At 34.2% G+C, this 26,571-nt stretch overlaps 1 protein-coding gene and 1 long non-coding RNA gene across 8 annotated transcripts in view; one reads left to right on the top strand and one right to left on the bottom strand.

Moving 5' to 3' along the window:
* rudhira (breast carcinoma-amplified sequence 3 protein rudhira) overlaps window positions 1-26,571 on the top strand; it is a 113,089-nt gene that overhangs the window by 69,408 nt on the left and 17,110 nt on the right. For 5 of the 7 annotated variants that reach the window (XM_075298536.1, XM_075298533.1, XM_075298538.1 and 2 more), the window contains 6 exons: window positions 15,474-16,910; window positions 22,819-23,116; window positions 23,192-24,065; window positions 24,143-24,449; window positions 24,527-24,691; window positions 24,958-25,109. In XM_075298536.1, the coding sequence (XP_075154651.1) occupies window positions 16,210-16,910; window positions 22,819-23,116; window positions 23,192-24,065; window positions 24,143-24,449; window positions 24,527-24,691; window positions 24,958-25,109 (2,497 nt within the window). In that variant the 5' untranslated portion in view covers window positions 15,474-16,209. Of the gene's footprint in view, window positions 1-4,619; window positions 5,212-5,253; window positions 5,491-15,473; window positions 16,911-22,818; window positions 23,117-23,191; window positions 24,066-24,142; window positions 24,450-24,526; window positions 24,692-24,957; window positions 25,110-26,571 lie in introns of those variants that run through there. The other 2 variants (XM_075298539.1, XM_075298537.1) reach the window with 2 other exon arrangements.
* LOC142229225 (uncharacterized) lies at window positions 18,135-19,100 on the bottom strand. Its single transcript, XR_012720359.1, has 2 exons — window positions 18,754-19,100; window positions 18,135-18,700 (listed from the first exon to the last, which is right to left on the bottom strand). It is a non-coding gene; the product is annotated as an uncharacterized LOC142229225 (long non-coding RNA).

Here is a 26,571-nt window from a genome sequence, read left to right as displayed (position 1 = left end):
TTTGTTTATATTACTGCAATATAAGAAATTCGAATTTGTTGTTTTGAAGCTGGTATATAGGCTTCAGGTTTCTAGGAGAAAGAAATTCTTATATGTATATAATAAGGAAAGGTCCATTGGCTTAGACAGAGCAACAAATTTTAAACATAATTTCATTGGAATGGAAATTCAATGCAATTTTTGGTGTAGGGTCGGTCACCCTGAGAGATGAGTTACCCTACTCTGTCGTACAAATTGGTAGCCAACCGATTTTGTTGACATGGTAGAAAACCTTTTTCTTAGGGCGTTTTCGATTCGCAAAAAATATGTTGTCTTGGTGTTACACTACTTTTTCCCTAATTGACATTTCGCCCAAATGATAGTGTAATTCTAAAGTTATTGTTAATTTATAATATTGTGAGGTATAAAGGATCCAAAATCTATGACAGTGTCCTTGATATGTTGCAATCAATTTCGAGAATGTTGCACCTTTTTTACCAATCGAAATCGCCATTAGAGATTTTCTCCTGTAATACAAACATTACCCAGCAAAAACTCCTATTACCAGGTATGAGTACAAGTATGCCTGCGTCAAATTGGTAACAACTTCCTCGTACATATATCAGTAGTAATACTTTTACACGGGCATTCCAAATATGTTCGGAAGATTCCGGAAAGGTGTTCAACATTACATACTATATTAAATTTATACTATGAAACTGTAAAATGTGTCTTATTAAAGACTTAAAGTCTGAAAAGAACAGTGCTTAAGATAAACGAAATGGACTGTGTTGTTGGTTCAAAAATAATTTTTTTTATTGAAAAAATAAAAATTTTGTACCAAACGAATTTTTTTGGTGATAAAAGTTTAAAATTTTCCAAACGTGTTGTTTCTTTGCGTGTAGGGGATGAAGGGATGCGCTTTAAAAGAAATGTTTGTGGACTTGTCCAAAAGGACTGCATGGGAAGTGGAAACAAATTGATGGGGGATTCCGGGATGTGCTTTAAAAGAAATGTTTGTGGAACAACTTCCAATTTTTTTTTGCTGGGATAATGTATTTAGCTTTATAATCTTTGATGCACGCTAAAACCGACACCGGTTAATCGAATTCAATTATATGAACCGAAACTGGACAGTGAAAAATTTGGCATTTTCGGTTCATCGCAAAAACCTGAGTGTGACCATCGTTTTTCTAAATTTTAACGAAATTCTTATCCACTTTGACATATATTTCTTCCGAAAGTTGAACTTTTTCTAAAGAGGTACTGAGGACGAGAGGAATGAGGAACTGACTATTTACAAGACGTTTTCACCAAATAGCACAAAATAATGTCTTATTGCACCATTTTATCTTCGACGATTTCACATTTTTCGTAAAACTGAAGAGATAACAAAAAATAATTTCCTCCGGAACGAAATTCCGCTTTGTTGTAAAGTCCTTTCTTTGAGAGCAAATAAATCCTAATTTATTAGAAGTGATTTGCCGATTTTCTCAAATCTTTTTTATTTGCCTTTAAAAAACATTTTAAAAAAATCGTTGGTCTAAAATTTCGCTCCTCAGAAAAGAAAAAAAAAAATTTTAGTATTTACAATGCAATGAAGACGTACAGACCGACATATACCATCAGTAAACGAGTATTTTCACAAAAAAAAAAAAAAAAATGAAAAAATCACATGCACTCAAAAAAAAGTGAACTCTCTATTTCACTAAAGCCATATTAACTTTATATTAGTTCATAGAATCATTATGTTTGGAAAAAGTTTATTTTAGTCAAATAATTTTTTGCGTATGTTAGTTAAATGAACTAAAAAACGGGAAAAAGTTATACACAAATAAAGCATAAAGATTTCCTAATTTCGTATTTCTTACAAAATAGTTCATTATTTCTTTAAATTTGTAAATTTTACCAAAAATGTGTCCATCGTGAACTTCGTATGTCACTAAAGACATTCTTGCAATTTTGAACTCCAAGATTTCTCTTAAAACTACAAAATTTTCTTTAACTACTGAAAAAATTTAGTTATGTCTAATAAATTTTCTTGAATATGTCGAAAAATATTTACTTATTTTTGCCATATCGGAGTGATGCCAGCGCTTGTAATACCGTTTAGTTAAAATTTTCTAAAAAAGTTCCAAATTTTCTAAAATTAATCGAAAGTTATCTTTCCTGGTGGGTTCACTGTTTTTTCAGTGTGGAAAGAAAGCACCTTTACGGCACTACTTTTTCCCATCACACAGGAAAAACAGCATGAATTTATCCTTAATTTGTTCATTTTATTACAATGAGTTGTTAATTGCATGTTTTATAGAATAAAATGAGTGTTAAAAACTCATTTTCACTAATGTTTATTTTTTGTTCGGTTTAAGTCGGTTAATCGGTTTTGAGCAAAATTAAAAAATCGAAATTGGGATATTCGGATAAAACGAAAATTAGATTATACCCTCCACCAGGAGGGTAATATAATCTGAGTCGATCTACACCCTAAAAAAATCGCCTCTGTAACATATGCCCCAAACACATTTTGCTACAAGCATATATATTTTCAGGATTGGTCCAAATAAAATATTGCTTGTATTGTTAAAACATATTATGTTTAACCTCAGGCATACAGTGGTAAAAAAAAATTAATGAAATTTTCTTTGTGTATACATATTTTAAAGGCGTCAATTGGTTACTTCCATTATTTTACTTGCAGCATACTCTCTAGGTCTCTCTTTCTAAACACATATATATTTATAATATATGTTTGGATCCAAGCATTTTATATTTACAAGCATTTTATATCCCAAACATAATATGTTCTAACATATATGTCCCAAAAATGTTATGCTAGTTTATGAACATTATATGCTTGCGCTTAAAAATACTGTGTTAAACAATTTGAGTTCCAAACATATAATTTGTATACCCAAACATATGAAAAACAGTCTTTTTCGTCCGTGTAAGCATGTCCGTCCGTCTGTTGAAATCACGCTAACTTCCGAACGAAACCAGCTATCGAATTGAAACTTGGCACTAGTAGTTGTTATTGATGTAGGTCGGATGGTATTGCAACTGGGCCATATCGGTTCACTTTTACATATAGCCATATAAACGGACCCCCTGATTTGGCTTGCGGAGCCTCTAAGAGAAGCAAATTTCATCCGATCATGCTGAAATTTGGTACATGGTGTTAATATATGATCTCTAACAACCATGCAAAAATTGGTCCATAATTATATATAGCCCCCATATAAACCGATCCCCAGATTTGACCTCCGGAGCCTCTTGGAGGAGCAAAATTCGTCCTATCCGGCTGAAATTCGGCACATGGTGTTAGTATATGGTCTCTAACAACCATGTAAAAATTGGTCCAAATAGGTCCATAATTATATATAGCCCACATATAAACCGATCCCCAGATTTGACCTCCAGAGCCCCTTGGAGGAGCAAAATTCATCCGATCCGGTTGAAACGTAGTACGTGGTGTTAGTACATGGTCTCCAACAACCATGCAAAAATTGGCCCATATCGGTTAATAATTATATATAGCCCCCATATAAACCGATCCCCAGATTTGACCTCCGGAGCCTCTTGAAGGAGCAAAATTGATCCGATCCGGTTGAAACGTAGTACGTGGTGTTAGTATATGGTCTCTAATAACCATGCAAAAATTGATCCATATCGGTCCATAATTATATATAGCCCCCATATAAACCGATCCCCAGATTTGACCTCCGGAAGGAGCAAAATTCATCCCATATAAACCGATCCCCAGATTTGACCTCCGGAAGGAGCAAAATTCATCCCATCCCGTTGAAATTTGGTACATTGCGCTAGAATATGGCCGATAACAACAATGCCACAATTCTGTAGACAATTTATGAAGCACCTCTTAGTTGGAGAGGAATATTTCGCAAAATCTTCCAAAACATCAAGAACTCTACCAATCTACCAAACAGTAAAAAATCTGCTATTTTTGGTAGACTCGTTTTCATAATTGTATATAGCCCCTATAAAATATTTCCATATTTCAATTCTGGCCTATAATTACCCCTCAAAAGTTCATATCGGTTCGTAATTATTTCTTCTCTATATATACCGGTCAAGAACTGAATATATACGTATTTAATCGACCTTTTTTTGTCTAATATATATCCCGCATGGACTAACTTACAATTTAGAAGGTGATGCCATCGGCCGCAACCCAAGTAATTTAATTGTGGATGACCGTCTTTATTAGAAGTTTCTACGCAATCCATGGTGGTGGGTACATAGGATTCGTCCTGGCCGATCTTAGGGTCGTATATACTTGTATCGGAAATAACGCCATCTATTGGAAAAATAATGCATACCTTTCGACTACACTTAATATTAAATATAACTCACGTTCCCATCTCCATTGTTTAAACTTTGGGCATCTAATCAATCGTTTTACGAGAAAATGTACTCTTGGCTTGTTGTTGCAACGCTCACACAATCGTTTCTCCCTTATTACAATTCCAAAGACTGTTATTAACATTCACTGTAAAACTACTCATGTTTTTTTTTTTTTATTGTGGAAATCAAACGTATAAAACCTTCACGTCAAAGTGCTAAACAAGAAACCTCCTCAAGCATTGAGTCACAATATATTAAAAAGTAACTCTAGCTTTATAGAATAATATAGACGGTGAATTTGTTCTAATCTTTTGTTGAGTATTGGCAAATTTGCTGATAACAGGGTAGAAAAAAAAAACAAAGAAACAATGGGGGAAACAAACATTACCCTCTTCTTAAATGGGCGATTAACTAATACCGTTTCCTAAACACTTTGTGTTCTCTTACCCTCAGAATATGCTCTCTTACTCCCTGAATTTGCTCTTTCTCTCCCACTATGTTAACATGGTCTGAAACGCAATATTTATATTGCCTTCGCAAACGAAGAAAAAAAAGCTAATGTAAATATCAACATTGAATCAGCAGACCAACGGACAGACGAATAGTCGTCGTCGTCGTTGTCGTTGCCGTCTTCAAACGCAATGCCCAAGAAAAGATCTACCAACAACTCTTTGGACGTGTTTTTCTGTGATAACAACATCGTCAGTTATATTGGCCCCTTTTGTTTTCATTTTACTGTTGTTGCTGTTCTTCCGATTTCATCATACATTTAGTTTTGTTTTTTATTTTTTTATTTTTGTATTATTTTGTTATTTTATGTGGAGGAACAACCACTACATAGTAGTAGCAGCAGCAGCAGAGAGCGACGAGGTAAATGCGAATTTATTAACAAAACACTTAAATTAGTCTGAGTTTAGTGATAAAAGACGATAGATACGCATTTCAAGCGGAAAAGAAATAAACTTTCGAATAAAACAAATTTGAGAAAAGAAATATTAATAAAATATTTTTATATGAAACGTTATAAGAAAAATTTGGCGGAAAATAATATAAATAAATAACAAAAAAATAAAACTTGTAGAATTTATGTGAAAATAATATTAAGTGAAAATACAACAAATACATTCGTTTAGTAAAGATCTCTAAAAAGTGCGTAGTATTGAGATGTTGTTATGTATATGAAAATAAAAATAAAATAGAAAATGACATAATATTGTATATTACTAATAAAAAATATTACAGGAGAAAAAATAATAAAAATAACAAAGTGAAGAAAATTTTAAACCCATATGCCAAAAAATTTTGTATTTCCTTCAATCAAAAAACAAAAAAAAAAAGTTGCCAAGATTTTCTATAGACTTCTTTATAAGATGATATTAGTGAATATAATATTCAAAACTTTATAGATAGAAAGTGGTCTACTTCTGAGAACAAGTGAAAAGCTTCATGGCATTGAACAAAAAAAAAGTAAATAAATAAACACAATGATGAAATATCTTAGATGTCAAATCATGATCTATTGATGGTGCCAATCAATGTTGATGTTCCCGATATTTTATAAACGCTATTGTACCTTGATCTTATTGGAAATACAAAACAGTATTATGGAACATACGATGGTTGCCAAAATATAAAATTGGGATTTGAGAACAACAACAAATGAGTTAATCATCGAAAACCGTTGTATTATTTTTCAAAAGATTCCTCATTAACCCTTAAATGCGCACTGTATCTTTTAAGATACAAACAGAAAAAATTCTTACGTCTTAAAATTTTGACTGAATTCTATACATCATAACGCTATTTATAAAAATATATTTTTCCGAAAAATTTGATGTTACTCAGTAATCTGCAGTTAAAATTACAAATCAAATTTTGACAACAAATTGCAAGTTAAAAAATATTTATCAGAGATGAAAGTAAAGTTGGTAAAAAACTATGTGGTGTAAAAATATATCTATTCACTACTAAAATTAAATTGTATATTTGTAAATAAAAACTTAGTTTAATGCGCACTGTATTTTTTAAAATACAATTTTCTTCAAAAAAAAAAAGCACAGTTAAAAAAAAAATGTGGTATGCAGATGTTTTTTTTTTAACCATATTATATATTTTTTTGGAGGAATCGGTGATCTTGTGCATTTAAGGGTTACGATCTAAACACTTTTGCATACGTTGGAACAAATTGTTGAGGTACTTTTCCACTTTGATTGAGTTATCTCCAAAACATGCATTCTGAACGCATCCACCGCTTCTTCAGGTTTCGAAAAACTTGGACCTGTCATTTTATAAAAAAAGGAATAAAAAATTACAATAAAAAGAGAAAAAAATGAATAAAATGAAGTCATTCGGTGCCAACACAGAAAAAAAATTTTCACGAAAATTTTTCCAATTAAAGTCTTAATTGAGTTCTAAAAAATATTCAAGTAAGAATTTTATTGATTTAACAAATTTTTTAATTGAAATAAAAATCAATCACAAAAATTAATAGTATCAATAAATTTTTTAATTGGATTAATTATTTTTTAATTGACTTTCAATTAATTAAATTCGAATTAAAAAAAAAATAAATTCGAATTTTTAAATTAAATTCGAATTCAAAATTATATTGAATGTGCTGGTTCGTGTCTCGGCTAATGCCTCTGCCACAATTTTAATTTCGAATTTATCTTCATACACATTAATATGAAAGGCTATGTTAAATGTAGGACTAATTAGTAACATAACGTTAAGGGCAATTTTCTTGAAACCCGATAACATGTCAGACGATTTTAAACAAGATTAAGACAATTAACAGGCTGGCTGATAAGTCCCCTGTCTAACAAAGAAAAACACATTTTTTTTTTCAAGAGCGATACAACGATTATAACGACCTTCCAATTTTTTGATACCATTTTGGTAGTACTCCTTCGGTTTTGCCTCAAAATAGGCCTCAGGTTCGGCGATCACCTCTTCATTGCATCTAAATTTTTTCCCTGCGAGCATCCTTTTGAGGTCTGAGAACAAGAAAAAGTCGCTGGGGGCCAGATCTGGAGAATACGGTGGGTGGGGAAGCAATTCGAAGCCCAATTCATGAATTTTTCCATCGTTCTCAATGACTTGTGGCACGGTGCGTTGTCTTGGTGGAACAACACATTTTTCTTCTTCATATGGGGCCGTTTTGCCGCGATTTCGACCTTCAAACGCTCCAATAACGCCATATAATAGTCACTGTTGATGGTTTTTCCCTTCTCAAGATAATCGATAAAAATTATTCCATGCGAATCCCAAAAAACAGAGGCCATTACTTTGCCAGCGGACTTTTGAGTCTTTCCACGCTTCGGAGACGGTTCACCGGTCGCTGTCCACTCAGCCGACTGTCGATTGGACTCAGGAGTGTAGTGATGGAGCCATGTTTCATCCGTTGTCACAAATCGACGGAAAAACTCGGGTGTATTACGAGTTAACAGCTGCAAACACCGCTCAGAATCATCAACACGTTGTTGTTTTTGGTCAAATGTGAGCTCGCGCGGCACCCATTTTGCACAGAGCTTCCGCATATCCAAATATTGATGAATGATATGACCAACATGTTCCTTTGATATCTTTAAGGCCTCTGCTATCTCGATCAACTTCATTTGACGGTCATTCAAAATCACTTTGTGGATTTTTTTGATGTTTTCGTCGGTAACCACCTCTTTCGGGCGTCCACTGTGTTCACCGTCCTCCGTGCTCATTTCACCACGCTTGAATTTTGCATACCAATCAATTATTGTTGATTTCCCTGGGGCAGAGTCCAAGGGAAGGAAGGGAAAAATAGGTTTTCCACCGTATTTTTTCCCTTCAGAAAACAGTATTTTATCAAAACACGAAACTCCTTTTTTCCATTTTTTTACAATAACACAAGTTGCTTTACCAAAGACGCTCTATCTCACAAACTATTTGACTTACAGACGTCAAATTTTAACACGAATCATTTGAAGGTTGGTACTATATAAAAATAATATGCATTTAATACTAGCGACGCCATCTATGTGTCAGACCGGGGACTGATCCGCCAACCTGTTAACAATTTAGATAAATGAAAATTATTAATGAATACAATAAATATTTGTTTGCCTCAATGAAAAAATTTAAAATATCTGCACCCTCAAAAAAAATCGTTTCTGTAACATATACCCCAAACACCTGTTGCTTCAAGCATATATATTTTCAGGATTGGTCCAAACAAAATATTGTTTGTATTGTTCAAACATATTATGTTTCACCTTAGGGCATACACTGGTAGAAAAAAATGTTAATGAAATTTTCTTTGTGTGGATATATTTTTAAGGCGTCAATTGGTTACTTCCGTTATTTTACTTGCGGCATATTATCTAGGTCTCTCTATACACATATATGTTTATAGGCCATTTCTAAATTAATATATGTTTGCATCTAAGCATATTATATTTACAAACATAATATGTTCTATTACATATTAGCATATATGTCCCAAACATGTTATGCTAGTTTATAAACATTATATTTTTGTACTTCAAAATATTATGTTAAAACATTTGAGTTCCAAACATATCATTTTTACACCCAAACATATGGAAAACAGTCTTTTTCGTCCGTTTGGCCTATTATATCTAACTTAACCAATATAACCAACCGAATTTAGCACCGTTTTCACTTATTTGTTTAACTAAAAATGTAACAATAATATATTCAATAATTACCTTTGCCATAGAAACTCATTAAATAAAAATTAAAACGCATTACGTAGTGAAAATTTTTACATGCGCATGCATGGAAATGCATAAAAATTAAAATATTTTAAATTCTGTCTATTGGCTGTTTGGCTCGTAGTCCATCCAGTGAATACCATATCGTAGTACTCGCATTCTATTTTCAAAAAAGAATGATTAGTCATGGGATAGTCATTTCTTTTGTGAAGTACGAGTATAACAAAAAATACAAATATTGTTTAGTAAACCCAAAAGAAGAATTTGCAATCAAAACAAAAATAAAAGTAAAAACACCTACCTGCTAATGTGAATGTGCAAAATTCTCTTTTGAGAAAAAACTTAATTTTTATGCAATTTCTTTGACAAAACAAAAAGCACCACACGAGCTATGTATGTGTATTTGTAAATGCATTTTTTTCTGTAATTTTATTGTTTTGTTTTTCTATTTTGTTTTAATTCCATATATTTATATAGAAAAATGTTTACAAAAAGTTTAGGTTTTAAAACGCACATTCATTCATTCACATATTTGAAACGCAATATAATGTAAAACATATGTATGTGATGACAGACTTGTTTTTATATACATATATATATATATATATATATATATATATATATATATATATATATATATATATATATATATATATATATATATATATATATATATATATATATATATATATAAAAACAAAACAAATAATGAAAAAAAAAATTAGAATATTTTGAAAGTCGTCAAGATATCTCCATTTAACGGATTTTTAAACAACTAATGTTTATAAACTAATTATAAACAAAAGTTTTATCCAGACAAACAAAATAAAATATCCCCAATATATCCTTAATAGAAGAAATTGTAGACAAATGTACATGGTGATGGCGGTATTATAATTTTGCCATTCCGTTTCTACCACATCAAAATATACATTTCGAGGATGAATGAACAACCTTATGCGAAAATTGAACTAAATTATACTTCACATTTTGAGAATTCCACAAAACCAGCAAAATTTAATACCCTGATGTCTTTTTTAACTGCAGTTCACAAAACAAAAAATTAATGCTTTCCGCAAATTCAAATTTTTAACACGATGAAAAAAATACGATGTTATCTGTTGAATGACTTGATGTATTCACAGATGTCAGAGCAAACGAAAAAAAAAAATAGTATATACGGCCGTAAGTTCGGCCAGGCCGAATCTTTTGTACCCTCCACCATGGATTGCGTAGAAACTTCTACTAAAGACTGTCATCTACAATCGAGTTACTTGGGTTGTGGAAATACTTACCGATTGCAAGGTATCTCAACACCGTCTTCTAAATTGTAAGATAGTCCATAGTCCATATATATTAGACAAACCGATATGCACTTTTTCCCGGGAATTAGAGAGCCAGAATCGAAATATGGGGGTCGCTTTATATGGGGGCATTGTACAATTGGGAACCGATATGAACCAATTTTTGTGTGATTGGGGATCGGTTTATCGGAGGGCTATATATAACTATAGACCGATATGGACCTAGTTTGGCATGGTTGTTAGCGGCCATATACTAACACCATGTACCAAATTTCAACCGGATCGGATGAAATTTGCTTCTCTTAGATTCTCCGCAATCCAAATCTGGGGATCGGTTTATATGAGGTCTATATATAATTATGGAGCGATATGGACCAATTTTTGCATGGTTATTAGAGACCACATACTAACACCACCTACCAAATTTCAGCCGGATCGGATGAAATTTGCTGCTCCAAAAGGCTCCAAAACCAAATCAGGGGGTCGGTTTATGTGGGGGCTATATATGATTATGGACCGATATGTACCAATTTTGGCATGATTGTTGTTTTGTACTAACACCACGTACCAAATATCAACCGGACCGGGTGAAATTTGCCCCTCCATGAGGCTCCGGAGGTTAAATCTGGGGATCGGTTCATATGGGGGCTATACATAATTATGGACTAATTTTTGCACGGTTATTAGAGACCACATACTAACACCCCCAACCAAATTTTAGCCGGATCGGATGAAGTTTGCTTCTCTTAGAGGTTCCGCAAACCAAATCTGGGGATCGGTTTATATGGGGACTGTATATAATTATCGACCGATATGGATCAATTTTTGCATGGTTCTTGGAGACCGTATACTAACACCACCTACCAAATTTCAGCCAGATCGGATGAAATATGCTTCTCTTAGAGGCTCCGCAAGCGAAATCTGGGGATCGGCTTATATGGGGGCTATATATAATTATGGATGGATATGGATAAATTTTTGCATGGTTAGGTTAGGTTAGGCTATATATAATTATGGACCGATATGGATAAATTTTTGCATGGTTGTTAGAGACCATACACATACACCATGTACCAAAATTCAGCCAGATCGGATGAAATATGGTTCTCTTAGAGACTCCGCAAGCGAAATCTGGGGATCGGTTTATATGGGGGCTATATATAATTATGGATGGATATGGATAAATTTTTGCATGGTTGTTAAAGATCATATACTAACACCATGTACCAAATTTCAGCCAGATCGGATGAAATATGCTTCTCTTAGGGGATCCGCAAACGAAATCTGGGGATTGGTTTATATGGGGGCTATATATAATTATGGACCGATATGGATCAATTTTTGCATGGTTCTTTGAGACCGTATACTAACACCATGTACCAAATTTCAACCGGATCGGATGAAATTTACTTCTCTTTGAGGCTCCGTAAGCCAAATCTGGGGATCGGTTTATATGGGGGCTATATATAATTATGGACCGATATGGACCAATTTTTGCATGGTTCTTTGAGACCGTATACTAACACCATGTACCAAATTTCAACCGGATCGGATGAAATTTACTTCTCTTTGAGGCTCCGTAAGCCAAATCTGGGGATCGGTTTATATGGGGGCTATATATAATTATGGACCGATATGGACCAATTTTTCTTGGTTATTAGAGACCCTATACTAACACCATGTACCAAAGTTCAGCCAGATCGGATGAAATATGGTTCTCTTAGAGGCTCCGCAAGCGAAATCTGGGGATCGGTTCATATGGGGACTATACGTAAAAGTGGACCGGTATGGCCCATTTGCAATACCATCCGACCTACATCAATAACAACTATTTTTGCCAAGTTTCAAGTCGATATCTTGTTTCGTTCGGAAGTTAGCGTGAACTCAACAGACGGACGGACGACGTACATGCTTAGATCGACGCAGAATTGCACCACGACCCAGAATATATGTTATATACTTTATGGGGTCTTTTGCAATATTTCAATGTGTTACAAACGGAATGACAAAGTTAATATATCCCCCATCCTATGGTGGAGGGTATACAAAAAATAAGGGCTCGTTCATAACAAATGTTCCCTATCGTATCTTGGCGCTCACTTCATACCGGTATACCTGGTAGAAAAAAAAACATGAACTAAAAGTAAAGAAGTTAATCATTGGCGCCAAATCATGACAATTTTAAGCACACAGTAGTTCATTATTACTAATTTTGGGAATCGTACGAACATTTTTTTTTTGCTTAGTTCATATTGAACTTATGTGTGTACGGTCATTGAACTTTATACCCACGTTTAGTTCATAAAATGTTTGAGACATACTTAGCAGGGAAAGGAAAATTTCATTGGGCTGTGGAAAAATTCGAAAAAATAATAAAATTTAAATACAAACAAATATTTTTTTGCAAAAAACCAAATTAAAATTAGCGTTTGTTTAATTACGGACTTTTTTTCAGTGTATATAAGGTATATGTTCTTGATCGGGGAGAATTTCTAAGGCGTCCATTTGTCTGTCTATTGTAATCACGCTACAACTTTCAAAAATAGCGCTATCGTCCTGAAATTTGGCACAGATTCTTTTGTGTCTGCAAGCGAGTTAAGTTCGAAGATGGGCTATAGCGGTCCAGGTTGTGATATAACGTTTGTATAGCCCCGATTTGACTTCTGGGTTTTTTTTTCACACCGCGATTTTGGGATACCATTTGCTTGAAATTGGAAATTTATAGGTATTTTAGGTCCACAAGTAGCCGTGCCAAATATGGTGTGTATCGGTCCATGTTTTGGTATAGCCCCCACAAAGACCGATCTCCCGATTTGGGAGATCATGGGCTTCTACACACCGCAATTTTTATCCGATTTGCCTGGAAGCTCAAATCTATAGGTAGATTATGTTCAAATAGGAGTGGTTCGTATCAGTGAGGAGTTTTTTTAATCTACAAAAAACCGGACTCCCGATTTAATTCTAGAAGGAAAAATTCCCTATTTTACTTCTCGTGCTCATGCCGGTAAAAATTCATAGAATTAAATTTCAAATCATATGAATTGTTTTATGTCATCGGATCTTATAGCTCTTTTCGTCATCAACCCACAAAAATCGCTATAGATACCCAGCAAAAAATTTTGGAAGTTCTTCCAGAGGAACAACTTTAAAGCACTTCCAGAAGATGTACTCTCAATGATGTTCTTTATTTTAACTCCACAGGAAGTTCTTTTTATTAAATTTTTTATAACATGCTTTTTTCATATTTTTAATGCGTAAGTTTTCTTTTTTTTTTTTTTCAAATAGGTTAAAAAGAGAGTAAGAATTCATAAAATGGTACAATTATTAAAATTATGTCGAAAAAAATCTACATCCAATGTGAAAAAATTGTGTATTTTTGAAAATATTTGAGGTCAAACGTTCCCAATAAGCGTCAGAATCCATTAAAAATTATAAAAATTATTTATTTGACAAAATATCACAGAATTTTTTAATTTACATCCAAAACATTGAATTCGGATCACACCTAATGAAATAATGCAAATTCAGCGCAACGGTGCAAATTCATAGGACTTCCGTCCTATGACAAGCCCATGTTAAATTCATCGCTTCTGCGGCAATTTTGCACCACTTCCGGATCCAAAAAGAACATTTTCATTACTTTTTTGGCGACACTTTTTTTTTTTTTTTGTTGGGACATTTGTCAACTGAAACGAACGAACGCCAATCAAAAAGCCTACAAAGATATCTATTATGTTTTTTCACATCATTGTACAAACTTCAACACAGTTTTTGATTAAAAAAACATATATTCGAAGTGATAAATTATTTTTGTTTTATTTGAAAGCGCCTACAAATATGCTACGAAAAATGTAAAATCTTTGCGGATTTCAGAAATTCTAATAAAGCGAGCTGATACTATATTTGGATTTTCCACAACAATTTGACGACTGAAACGAAGTTTTATAAGGCTGAGTAACCAAAGATTTTTAGGATCATTATTTTTTTCACATCATCGTACAATCCTTAACACAGATTTTATAAACAAAAATATGTTTGATGTGATAAATTGTTTTGTTATTTTTTTTCATTTGAATGCGTCCATAAGTATGCTTCGAAAATTGAAAATCATATTTGTATTTTCCACAATGAGAAATTCTAACAAAAATACGAATTTTCATAAGGCTGAAATAAGTAAGCATGTAGAGATTTCTTGGATCTTTAATTCCACAGATTTCACATTATCGTCCAATACTCAACACAGATTTTAATAAAACAAATATTTTAGAAGTGATAAATTATTTTTTGTTTGTGTATCGATTAATCGCCTGGAAGTATGCTACGAAAAATTAAAATATAACAATGCTGCTAGTAAGCTGGTACTATATTTGGATTTTCCACAAAGAGATTAAGATTAAATGTGCACAAATATCCAAAAAGACAATTATATTTTCTTTTATAAATTCTTGGATGGAAACATTTCGACGCATTGATTGCAGAACATTTTGTGTTTTGAAATTATTTGGTTGGAAAAAGGAATCATAAAATAAAAGATTGTTTTCGGCGCAAAACCCAAACATACTATTCACCTTAGAACAAACTATACATCGTAAAAACATGTGTGGTCTATTCAACACCAGACCCTTTCTATGCGCCTAGAAGTATGCCAAGAAAATTTAAAAAAAAGTTTTCATAACCATATTTATAGGCTGTAATAAAACTATATTATAATGTATAGATTACGGCTAATATATCGCTAAATATTTGTATTTAATTATTAATTCAAATTAAATGTCTACCCCATTTGTTAACAGAACTGCATTACGTTTCACTGTCATATATTTTTTTTATCTGAAACTCTTGAAAATATTACATAATAACACTCCATAATTCTACATTGTAATCTTGATAACCATATTAAAATTTATGATACAATAATATAATGTCCCACCACAAATTATTATTGCTGTAATAAATGGATTCATTGGATTATTAAAAATAAAGTCTGCCTCAATTCTGGATTTCATTGGAAATCAAGTCATCGAAATTGCATTTAAGATAGCATTTGTTAAAATAAACCAGATATAAAAAAGCCATAAAAATACTTATAATAACGTGCATAATTTTTTTATCTTTGCAGATAGCTCGATATTGACGACGAAGACCAATAATCTGAAAATAAAATTTGGCTGAGAAGCACAACCACGTTTTCATATGTCTGCTATCGGTTAATCATCATCTTGGAATAAAGAAAAAAAATTAAAAAGGAAAACAACAAAAGGTTTCTCGGTAAACAAGACAAGTCTTGGTAGACTAACTGTCTCCAATCGATGTGGAAATAAATGTGATAAAAATTACGGCATCGATGAGTGCAATTTGAACAAAATCAACAAAGAGAATTCTACCGCCCCAGCACAACAAAAAAAATCAAGAAAAGTGAGAGAAAAATCCATAAACAAAACTCCGATTGAATTGAAACAGCACAAAAAAAAAAACAAATTTTATATATTTGTACAAAAAAGATCTCGTTATATAACCAAGACAGAGTTATTTACTCTCTTGTTTTCATTGGTTGAGCTCTCTTTCTGTCCATTACTTTCTCTCACTTATATGATTTTTTCACTCTCTTGGAGTTTATACTTCGAACGAGAGCCTTGAAAAAATCTCTACATTTATCCTAAAGAGATAACAAAATTTAAAGCTTGAGAGTAGAGAGAGAGAAACATCAGAACCCTAAAGGAATAAATCTACAAAGTACCAAGATTACCAAGAAGTACTTGAGTCTTCCAAAAGGCTAAGTACTAAATCCTTGTACTCTATTTCTTCCACACTCTCCACACCCCTCAAAAATTCAGTTCTAAGACGAAGCATTCAAAATGTCTGCGGATTCACCAAGGCGTTCTTCGGGTAATTCTTCACGGGGCCTAGTAGCTGTACCTTCCATAGTTCCACCACAAGTGGTTAGCGACAGATCAATATTGGACTCGGCCATTGGTTTCATAAATGAGGTCACTTTGGCCCATCAACCCCATACAGATCCCAAAGATACCATAACATGGGCCAGATTTGAAACAGCAGCTGATATCAGTGATCCTCGATTTGGTGAGGATTGGGAATTAGATGGAAATGTTGCCCCGCCTTTACTACTCATTCTGGGCTATGGCCTTGGTGTACAAGTATGGGCTATACCTGCCAATGGTGAAGCTGTGGAGGTTCTTTCATGGCGTCACGGCATAGTATCGGCTCTAAGAGTCTTACCTACACCTTCCGCATCGGGCGCCATTGAGGAGAATGGTCGAGCTGATGAACCCATTGATGTTTTTGCCGATAAACGACCATTGATTGCTTTGGTCGATGGTAGTTCTTCATCGGGCTCTCAACCACAATTTTGTGCAGTTAATTTTATATCCCTTAAGACTGGTACTCAAGTAAAAGCGATCAAATTTAAGAATCCCGTTATTGATGTTTTGGCCAATCGTTCATCGATAGCGATAACATTTCATGAACGCATAGCAGTTTTCGATGCTCGCACATTGGAAGATCGTTTGTCGATAACGACATGTTATCCCAGTCCAGGGTAAGTAGCCATACTATTTTATCATAATTATTTTTATCTTTTATATTTACCTGTTATACAAACACGTAGTGAAGAAATATGATCACCTCAAACATGTTTCGAAAGTATTATGTTAATTTTTGGGCGGAAAAAATGGAACATTTCTGTCTCCATAATATTGTTTTCTCGCCAAAGATAAACAAGCCTCTCGAAATCATATATAACTTCTGAGAAAATAACATTATTGCGACAAATATGTTACATGTTTTCCGTACCAAAATAACATTATGCTGTCGAACATATTCCTTCTCTGGATTTATCCGTTATATGATTTAAAATTTTGTTAGCAGTCCCTGCACTGTTAGAGTTTCTTAAAAATGGGGAGCACCTAAAACTAGGCTATACTATTTGGAATGAATACCTTGGCAGTTTGTGCACTGTAAGAATTTCTTGAAAATAGGGAGCGCCTAAAAATATACTTTACTATTTGGAATGAAATACAAAATTAAATAGATTTCGGCAATTTTGAATTTTTTCTATAATCAACTTTTCAACCAGTTCAACTTTTCCATTTCCTCCACCAATGGTTCTAATAAGAGCGGACATTGCAGAGACATATTCATTGCCCTTAAAAGTCTTAATGGAGTTGTAAGCGCGATTTCTACTCGTGCCAAAAATAATCTACCAAAATTTACCACATTAAAACAAATCTTATTTTGAAGTTGTTGATCAATTTTTTGTTGGTTAGTATATAATTTTTGTTAAAATTTTATTTCTATAGAAAAATTTGTCAAAATTTTATTTCTATAGAAAATTTTTGCAAAATTTTGTTTCTAAGAAAATTTTTGCAACATTTTATTTCTATAGGAAATTTTTGCAAAATTTAATTTCTATGCAAAAATTTTATTTCTATAGAAAATAAAAATACCTCTTAATTATATTGAATTTATAGACAAATTTGTTAAAATTTTATTTCCATAGAAAAGTTTTGCAAAAATTTATTTTTTTTTGCAAAATTGTATTTTTATAGAACTTTTTTTTGTAAAATTTTATTATAGAAAATGTTGTAACTTTTTATTTCTATGCAAAAATTTGAGAAAAAAATTATTTATATAGCAAATAAAAGTACCTCTTAATTGTAAGAGTAATATTTTGGAAAATCTACCAAAACATTAAGAAATCGACCAATCTGTACTGCAGCCGCTGGCCGATAAGAGGATCCCCTTGGGCCAATCAGGGGGCTAATCACGGCATTCGATATCGAGAACTTTTGATCGAAATCTAAATTTTTCGGATCACGGGAGTCGATATCGAGTTTTTTTGATCGACAATTTTTTCGATTGGTAAATTGCAATCGTAAAACATTTTTCACATGTTTTTTACATTGTTTTCGCCATATAGGAATAGTAAATATATTAGTTTTAGTTCGAATTGTTGCTAGTTTGTAGTAAATTTACATATAATGAACCTATTTTTAATATTTAGGACCAATGCAATTCCAATAAAAGTTAAACAAAAATTGGTCATAGTAGTGTTCGCAGCGAGCATTCTAGCTTGGCAAAGAACCATATATAAAGCGCACATGCTAGATCGATATTCAAGAGATTGTGATCGACCAAATACTGTACCATTCCGTGACAACATAACGCTTCTGGACCACCTTGTAAGAATAGTGAATTATGAAGGCTCCCACTCGCAAAAAGTTTTAAGACGGCAGACAATTGTAAAGTGATAAAATTGACGTTGACATGCCACCAAAAATTATTTTCCATTTGAACGCCTCCTTCGTCAGCCGAAATCGTCTATTGAGCCTACAAAAGGTGACTTTCTAACAGTGCACACCATTTCAAACCCATGTACTTACACCAATAACAATGTGCACTTTTATTCCTTATTTGTCGCCGAATTATTTTATATTCATCTCATCCTCCAATTAGGAAGGAATTTGGAGGAATGTAAAAAGAGATATGGGTCCATAAGATATAATGCAATACAATTTACTTTTTACTTTGAAACCTCCAAAAACATGTTTTTTTTTTCAACATTATATTTTGTGACGCTAACTTAGTTTTGTCATTTCATTTTGCTCTGCTTCGTTTTTTGCTGTTGGCAACGCTTGAGAAATTGCATCAAATTTCGATCGAATGCCGTGATCCAAACTTTTAATCGTATCGACAATTTTTTCGATACGATTATGAATTCGATATCGAATGCCGTGATTAGCCCCCAGGCTTAAGCTTCGGAAACGGTTAGGCAATGGTATTACTAATGCGATGGTCACACTGGGCAATTATTTCACAGTAATCAAAAAAAAATCCGTCGCCACAGCCAAGGTAGCAAACATTTTGAGCTCATATTGGATATATATCATCACGGTAGGAATATTTTCCAAAACCGTATCCAGATATTTTGAAAATAGTTCTGGAAAAAGGTTTGACCTCATTTTGGTCAAATATTTGCCTAGTGTGACCATAGCCTAAGGGTTCTCCCGACAAAATTTCATTTCTATAGATCTTTTTTTTTCAAAATTTTATTTTTATCGAAAATTTTGTAAATTTTTATTTCTATACAAAAATGTGTGAAATATTGTATTGAATTTATAGAAAAATTTGTTAAAATTTTATTTCTATAGAAAATTTTGTTAAAATTTTATTGCTACAGAAAATTTTTGCAAAATTTTATTTCTATAGAAATTTTTTGCAAAATTTTATTTCTCTAGAAAATTTTTGCAAAATTTAATTTATTAATTTATATATTTACAAACGTAATGAATTATGAAAATAAACAGGAAATATAGGTGCTAACAATATAGGTTTTCGGCCTGTGGAAATTTTAATCTTTATAGAAATTTTTTGCAAAATTTAATTTCTATAGAAATTTTTTGCAAAATTTTGTTTCTATAGAAAATCTTTGAGAAATTTTAGTTCTATAGAAAATTTTGTAAATTTTTATTTCTATGCAAAAATATGCGAAAAATTGTATTTCTATAGAAAATAAAAATACCTCTTAATTGGAGAGGAATATTTTGGAAAATCTACCAAAACATAAAGAACTCGACCAATCTGTACTGCAGCCGCTGGCCGATAAGAGGATCCCCTTGAGCCAATCAGGATTAAGCATCGGAAACGGTTAAGCATAGGTATTACTAAGGGTTCTCTCGACCACCACTAGGAGGGATAATAATACATAAGTCTCCATTGGCGATATAATGGGACTTATCCAATAGTAGAGATGGGTAGTTCGCGAACTAGTTCAATTGAACGGTTCACTGAAATGAGTGAGCTGAACTAGTTCGCGTCTATTGTTCTTTTCCGTTTACCATGTCAGTTCGGCTAACTAAGGACATTTTATCAGTGTGTTCGCTCAGTTATTTTCGCTTTCGTAATAATTGGATAATTTTCTGCCTTTACGCTCATATCGATCTTTTTTGCACATACGCTGTTCGGGATTCTTTTCGCATGTGGTTTTTAGGATGAATAAATCGACGTAAGGCTAATATGTTTCATTTATATGATGAACTGGAAGAAAGCAACAACATATGTTGAAATGAACCGGTCACTGGCCGAAAATGAACTAACTGACCGAACTAGTTCGTTGATCGGAAAAGAGCTGAAGTGTGCGATCACTATACTGAACTATAATGTCCAACACTATCCCATAGTTTGCGGAACAATTCCATATCGGCGAATTCTATGGCTAAATTCCCTGTTTGCGTTTGGTCCGAAAATTTTATAGGAAACCACTGAATCATGGTTCTGTTCACTCTCTAGAGGGCATGGTTAGGTTAGGTGGTAGCCCGATGTATCAGGCTCACTTAGACTATTCAGTCCATTGTGATACCATATTGGTGAATGAGTGCTGCCCGACCCCACGTTAAGCTTAATGACAAGGGACCTCCTTTTTATAGCCGAGTCCGAACGGCGTTCCACATTGCAGTGAAATCACTTAGAGGAGCTTTGAACACCTCAGAAATGTTACCAGCATTACTGAGGTGGGATAATCCACCGCTGAATTTTTTTTTGTTGTTCGGTCGAAGCAGGAATCGAACCCACGACCTTGTGTGTGCAATGCGGGCATGGTAACCATTGCACCACGGTGGTTCCCCCTCTAGAGGGCATGGTTCAGTGTTATAAGTGAACCTTGGTGGACCTGAACAGGTAGGGATACTGTAACGGATATTTTCCATTCATGGAGTTGAACCGAAAAAAAACTGAAATCCCACAGCAGGTCAAGTTTGCTTGGGCTCAACTAAGGTTAGTTAAGTTAATTCATGGGGCATGGTAACCATTGCATGGTTCAGTGATAAACCTCTTTGTGGATATGCGGAACAGGTACGCTGGTCTCGGCTGCGGCTTAGCTCGCCGGATGGGGGGGGAGTTCTTATTCCGCTGAAGGTGTCACAATTTGTCGTTGCGTACCTTGGTAGACCTGAACAGGTAGGGATACTGTAACGGATATTTGCTATTCATGGAGTTGAACCGAAAAAAAACTGAAATCCCACAGCAGGCCAAGTTTGATTGGGTCAACTAAGGTTAGTCAAGTTAATTCCGTCATTTCCATTTCTGTAATCAAAGGCCAAATAACAGACAATCATTTCGCTTGTCCTGCCAAATTTACTCAACTATCCAGCAGATTGGACTGAGGATCAAAACTCACCATCTAATCGAGAAGGAAATTGAAGATGGATATTTACACTCTGGAGCGCAACGTCCAGCACTATACTCGTAAAAGGGACTGAAAGACCTGAACAAATGGAGACACTGTAACAACGAATATTTTCTCTTCATGCAGTTCGACCGAAAAAAAAAACTGAAATTCCACAGCAGGTCAGGTTTGCTTGGGCTCAACTAAGCTTACCCAAGTTAATTCCGCCATTTTCGGGTTTGATAGCAATGGGAGAGACATTTGATCCATCTCTGTAATCAAGGGCCAAATGACAAACGTCATCATTTCGCTTGTCCTGCCAAATTTACTCAACTATCCAGCAGATTAGACTGAGGAACATGACTCACCATCTAGTTGAGAAGGAAATTGAAGATCGATCTTCACTCTCTGGAGTGCAATGTCCAGTATTATAAAAAGGACTCCATTTCGCTTACCCTGCCAAATTTACTCGACTATTCAGCATATTAGAAAGAGGAACAAGACAGAAAGAAATTGAATATCTATCTTCACACTCTGTAGGGCAACATCCAACTTTACAAAAGGGATTCCAAAAGGTATCGTGGCGAATTCGTGGGAATTCGTTTTCATGCCGGATGAAATTTAATTCCAATGACTTGTCTTTTACTTATCTATTCGATTTTGATAGCAGCGTGGTTGGGGGAGTTTCAACTCAGTTCGCTTATCCTTCCAAATTTACTCGGCATCTCACTAGATCGCAGTGGACATACCACATATTAATCCTAAAGTTTTGTAAAAATCTAGGACAAGAAGCAAAAGAAACTGTTACATCCAGTAGAACATGCTACCCCAGCTGTGATCTGGTATCCCCAACTCAGGGCAAATCCAGTCCTGCTGGATGTTGACGATGTCATGTCATTTTCAAATGTACTTACATGTCCTCTTCTCCATGATGATACGACTCCAATGCAATGTCTACCTTATATTCTGAATATTCTTTTTTATTTTGGACTAGGGTAAAAAAATGGGAATGGTGTTTGTGCCGGAGTCCTATTCCATCTAATGTACCACTATTCCATCTAATGTACACATGTACTTGCATGTCCTCTTCTCCATGATGATACGACTCCAATGCAATGTCTGCCTTATATTCTGAATATTCTTTTTTATTTTTATTTATTTGGGTAAAAAAATGGGAATGGTGTTTGTGCCGGATTCCTATACCATCTAATGTACCACTCTCCCACTTCTCTCTTTACCATCGATTAGAATAATGAACATTTTGTATTTTTGTATTTCATTTTAGCATAAATCCCAATCCCATTGCCTTGGGTCCTCGCTGGTTGGCCTATGCTGAACACAAACTTCTACACTCCAAACGTAGTGGTGGTGGCTGTGATGGCGAAGGCGTGGCTAGTTATACGGCCACAGTACTAAATGCATCCAAATCTTTGGTTAAAGGTCTAAGGGAATTGGGTGAACAAGTAGCTGCTGGCCTAACAGGCACTACAGGTAGTACCTCTGGTTCAAAGAACCCATCCTTTGATTCGGGGATGGGACCTGATTCGAAGCAATCCGGTATTGTAACCATAATAGATATAAAGGTAAGCTTCCCAGATACAAGTTTAGGTCACATTTCAAAATCTGTTATTGTGTGTGTGTGTGTTTTTTTTTTACAGAACCCTTTGAGGGATTATAGTCCTACATCTGGTATACCAATGTCCAGTTCACAATCGGCTGGTACAGATCCCATTGTGGCACATTTTCTGGCCCACTCAGAAGCTTTGGTAGCCATGGAATTTGATAATTCGGGCATGCTTTTGGTTACGGCCGATCGTAGAGGTCATGATTTTCATGTCTTTCGCATACAACCAAACCCCGTGGGATCCAGTTTGGCAGCAGTACATCATTTATATGTATTACATCGTGGTGATACCAGTGCCAAAGTGCAAAATATAGCATTCTCTTTGGACTCACGTTGGGTGGCCGTATCGACATTGCGTGGCACAACACATGTTTTCCCCATCACCCCCTATGGTGGACCCATGGGTGTGAGAACTCACACATCATTGCATGTTGTTAATAAACTATCACGATTCCATCGTTCGGCGGGCCTGTCGGCTGAGGGTCGTTCCAATTCGCCAATAACACATTCGGAAAGCACGACGTTCTCATTGTCATTGCAGCCGTATCATAATCCAACATTGCCACCTTATCCAAGGCCCACTGTGGTTATGCCTTTGGCTCAGTTACGGCAACCCTTTGCACTCGGTTCACCACCAGGATCTGCAACAATAGCAAGTGGAAAATCTGGTGCGGGTTCACAGGGTTCGGGATCTCAGCGACAAAGGCTATCCTCATTGTCGGATGATAGTGGCAAGCCATTGAGTGTATGTGCTATATTTGCAAAATCGCGATCATGGCTTTTGGATCCACCGAATGTAACGCGAGAAGCACCGCATCGTATGCAACGCAAAGCTGTGGACTCGCTGTTTGTAATGGCCGGCCATGGAGCTCTAATACAATATGATTTGGATACAAAACTTGCCTCAAGTAGGGATAATTCTGGGAGAATTTGAATGGGAAATTAATTTTGTTTCTCTCTCTCTCTCTCTTCCGCTTCCCTTTAGATGTTGCCAAAGAAAAGATATGTGATGATACTCCCATTGAATTGGAAGTTGAAGCTAAAGCTCAATGGAATTTAGGACGTCGTAAGGAAGGATCTCAAGAGATAACACCACCTCTTTCGTTGGACAATTGGTTGGTTAAAAATCGTAATTCCTGCATGTTAACCGATAGTACTAGACAATATGATGACTCTGATGACCGGGGTGATTCATGGCTGGCACAAGTAGAAATTGTAACACATGCTGGTCCCCATCGACGTTTATGGATGGGTCCACAATTTGTTTTCAAAACCTACAATACGCCCAGTGGGTAAGTAAATTCAAAATAATGCATAATTGTTTGTGAGTAATTCATTTTTTCTCTCTCTCTCTCTCTCTCTCTTCAAGGTCAAATTTAAGTCATGTGGATATTGAGGCTGTTGAAATTGGTACCAATAAAGCAACAACTTCTACAACCAAACCCGATCATACAAGCCCATTAAATATGCCCCTTACAGCTGCGGGACGTTCGAGTGCTGTACCTGTGCTCATAGAATCAGGATCTTACAGTAGGTTTATGGGGAAAAATGAAACAAAATTAATGAAGTTTTTAAGGGGCTGCGGTTCGGAAGTTTTGATAACGATAAAAAAATCGACAATTTGACGTTTTGATTCTCATTTTAATCTGTAATATACCACAGTCTTAAAGCTCTTACCACTGTTTTACACATTAATATTAAATTTTTTAAGTTTTTAATTCTTTGTGCTATTTTTGGTCAATTTTTTGAAGATGCAAATAAAACAAATTTAAAATTTTTATTTTCCTACATTTTAGGTAGCATTGAGCAAAGTCCTAAATTAATGGATCGTTTCCGTCATGATCATTTGGATTCGGATTATTCTGTAGCACATGGCGATACACGATTAAAAGAAGATTTAGCCGATGCTATGCGTGAATCACCCTCTGTTTCAGCCACTTCTAAAGAATCGGGTAAGTCCCCAATATCTATTGTTTGTAACTAGCTCACTTTTTTTCTCCTCTATTTTCCTTTCCTTGTTTTGTTTGTTAAACTTTTCGATTTATTCTATTATTAATGCTGTAGATGATGTTGTCTTTGTTATATTTTTGTTTTATTATTTTAACCAATTTTCGAAAATTTTATTTTATTTGTGTATTTTTTTTTTTTGTTTTCTCATTTACTGGAAAGTATTTTTGTTCAATTTTGGTACTGGCTTTTAATTTGCAAATTGGTTTTTCTTGTATGTTCCTCTCATTGGTTTTGTTGATGAATTCCTTTGATGATTATCGCAAAGAGTATTGTGCAAAAAATCTAGGTTATATTGAATATCAAAAGAATGATACAAAAAATAAAACGTTTAGTTTTTGTATTCAAAATTTAAGTTGTGCCTTCAATAGGCTAACCATTCCCAAAAAGAACCCGATCTACTTACATTTTGTAAATTATTTAAATTCTTGACATTTTATGACAAAATTCTCTTTAACACACAAACTATCATGTAGACATATTCAGTTAAAAAAAAAAAAACATAATAAATTTTGTATTGTAAATTTTACAAGAAATTGGCTTTCAACATTTTCCCATTTTTTCATTTCATTGCCATAAATATAGAAAACCTTTACATTTTATATATTCTTCAAATTGTATATAAACTGGATGCATGCGAGTTCGAACTAGTGTCTTATGAAGCAACTAACAACTCATCTTTAGTTTCGGTACCTAAAGCCTAGTACTAAGATCACGATTTCGCACGAATAACTGTTATACTCCATATAAGAAACGTTAGCGCGGAAGTTTTGTTTTGAGCATTTTCAAACACATATTTATAAAACCCTGGCGGGTATATTATTTCGCATAAATAAGTTAACATCCCTGGGTTTGAGACCCTATTTACAGAGATAGATGAAGATATTCGTTTTTCGCAGAAACGAACTTAGTACTAAGCATAAGGCGGAAGACCACGCTTTACACATGTCGACATTTTTTAATGGCTTTAAACACACAAAGTAATGCTGGAGATATTTCTGTGTAATTGAGATTTGGGATAATAAAACTCGAAAATTGTCAACTAGTCGAATTTTTAGTCGAAAGTTGTTTTTTTTTAACTTCTAATTCAATTTTTGATAGTTTTTCAAAATTATGAAAAAAAAAAAATCGAAATGTGATTTTGACCGTTAACCCGATTATACTTCTTAGGCGTCTAAAAAACGCAATTTTCGCTCGAAATTTGGAAACTTTATAAACCTTTAAATTAAGTAAACTCGAATTTTCAAACTGGAAATTATGAAAAAAATCAAAAAGTGAAATTTCGAAGTTTATAGTCATACATTCATTTTGACCGTTTACACGATTATACCCAGCAAAAAAAGCGTCGCCAAAAATGTAATGAAAATGTCTTTTTGGATCCGGAAGTGGTGCAAAAATGACGCGGAA

Source organism: Haematobia irritans, chromosome 3 (genome assembly GCF_050003625.1).
Source record: "Haematobia irritans isolate KBUSLIRL chromosome 3, ASM5000362v1, whole genome shotgun sequence".
In the NCBI taxonomy this organism is placed as follows: Eukaryota; Metazoa; Arthropoda; class Insecta; order Diptera; family Muscidae; genus Haematobia; species Haematobia irritans.
Note: the sequence above shows the minus strand (reverse complement) of the source record. Positions and strands in the feature narration are given on the sequence as shown.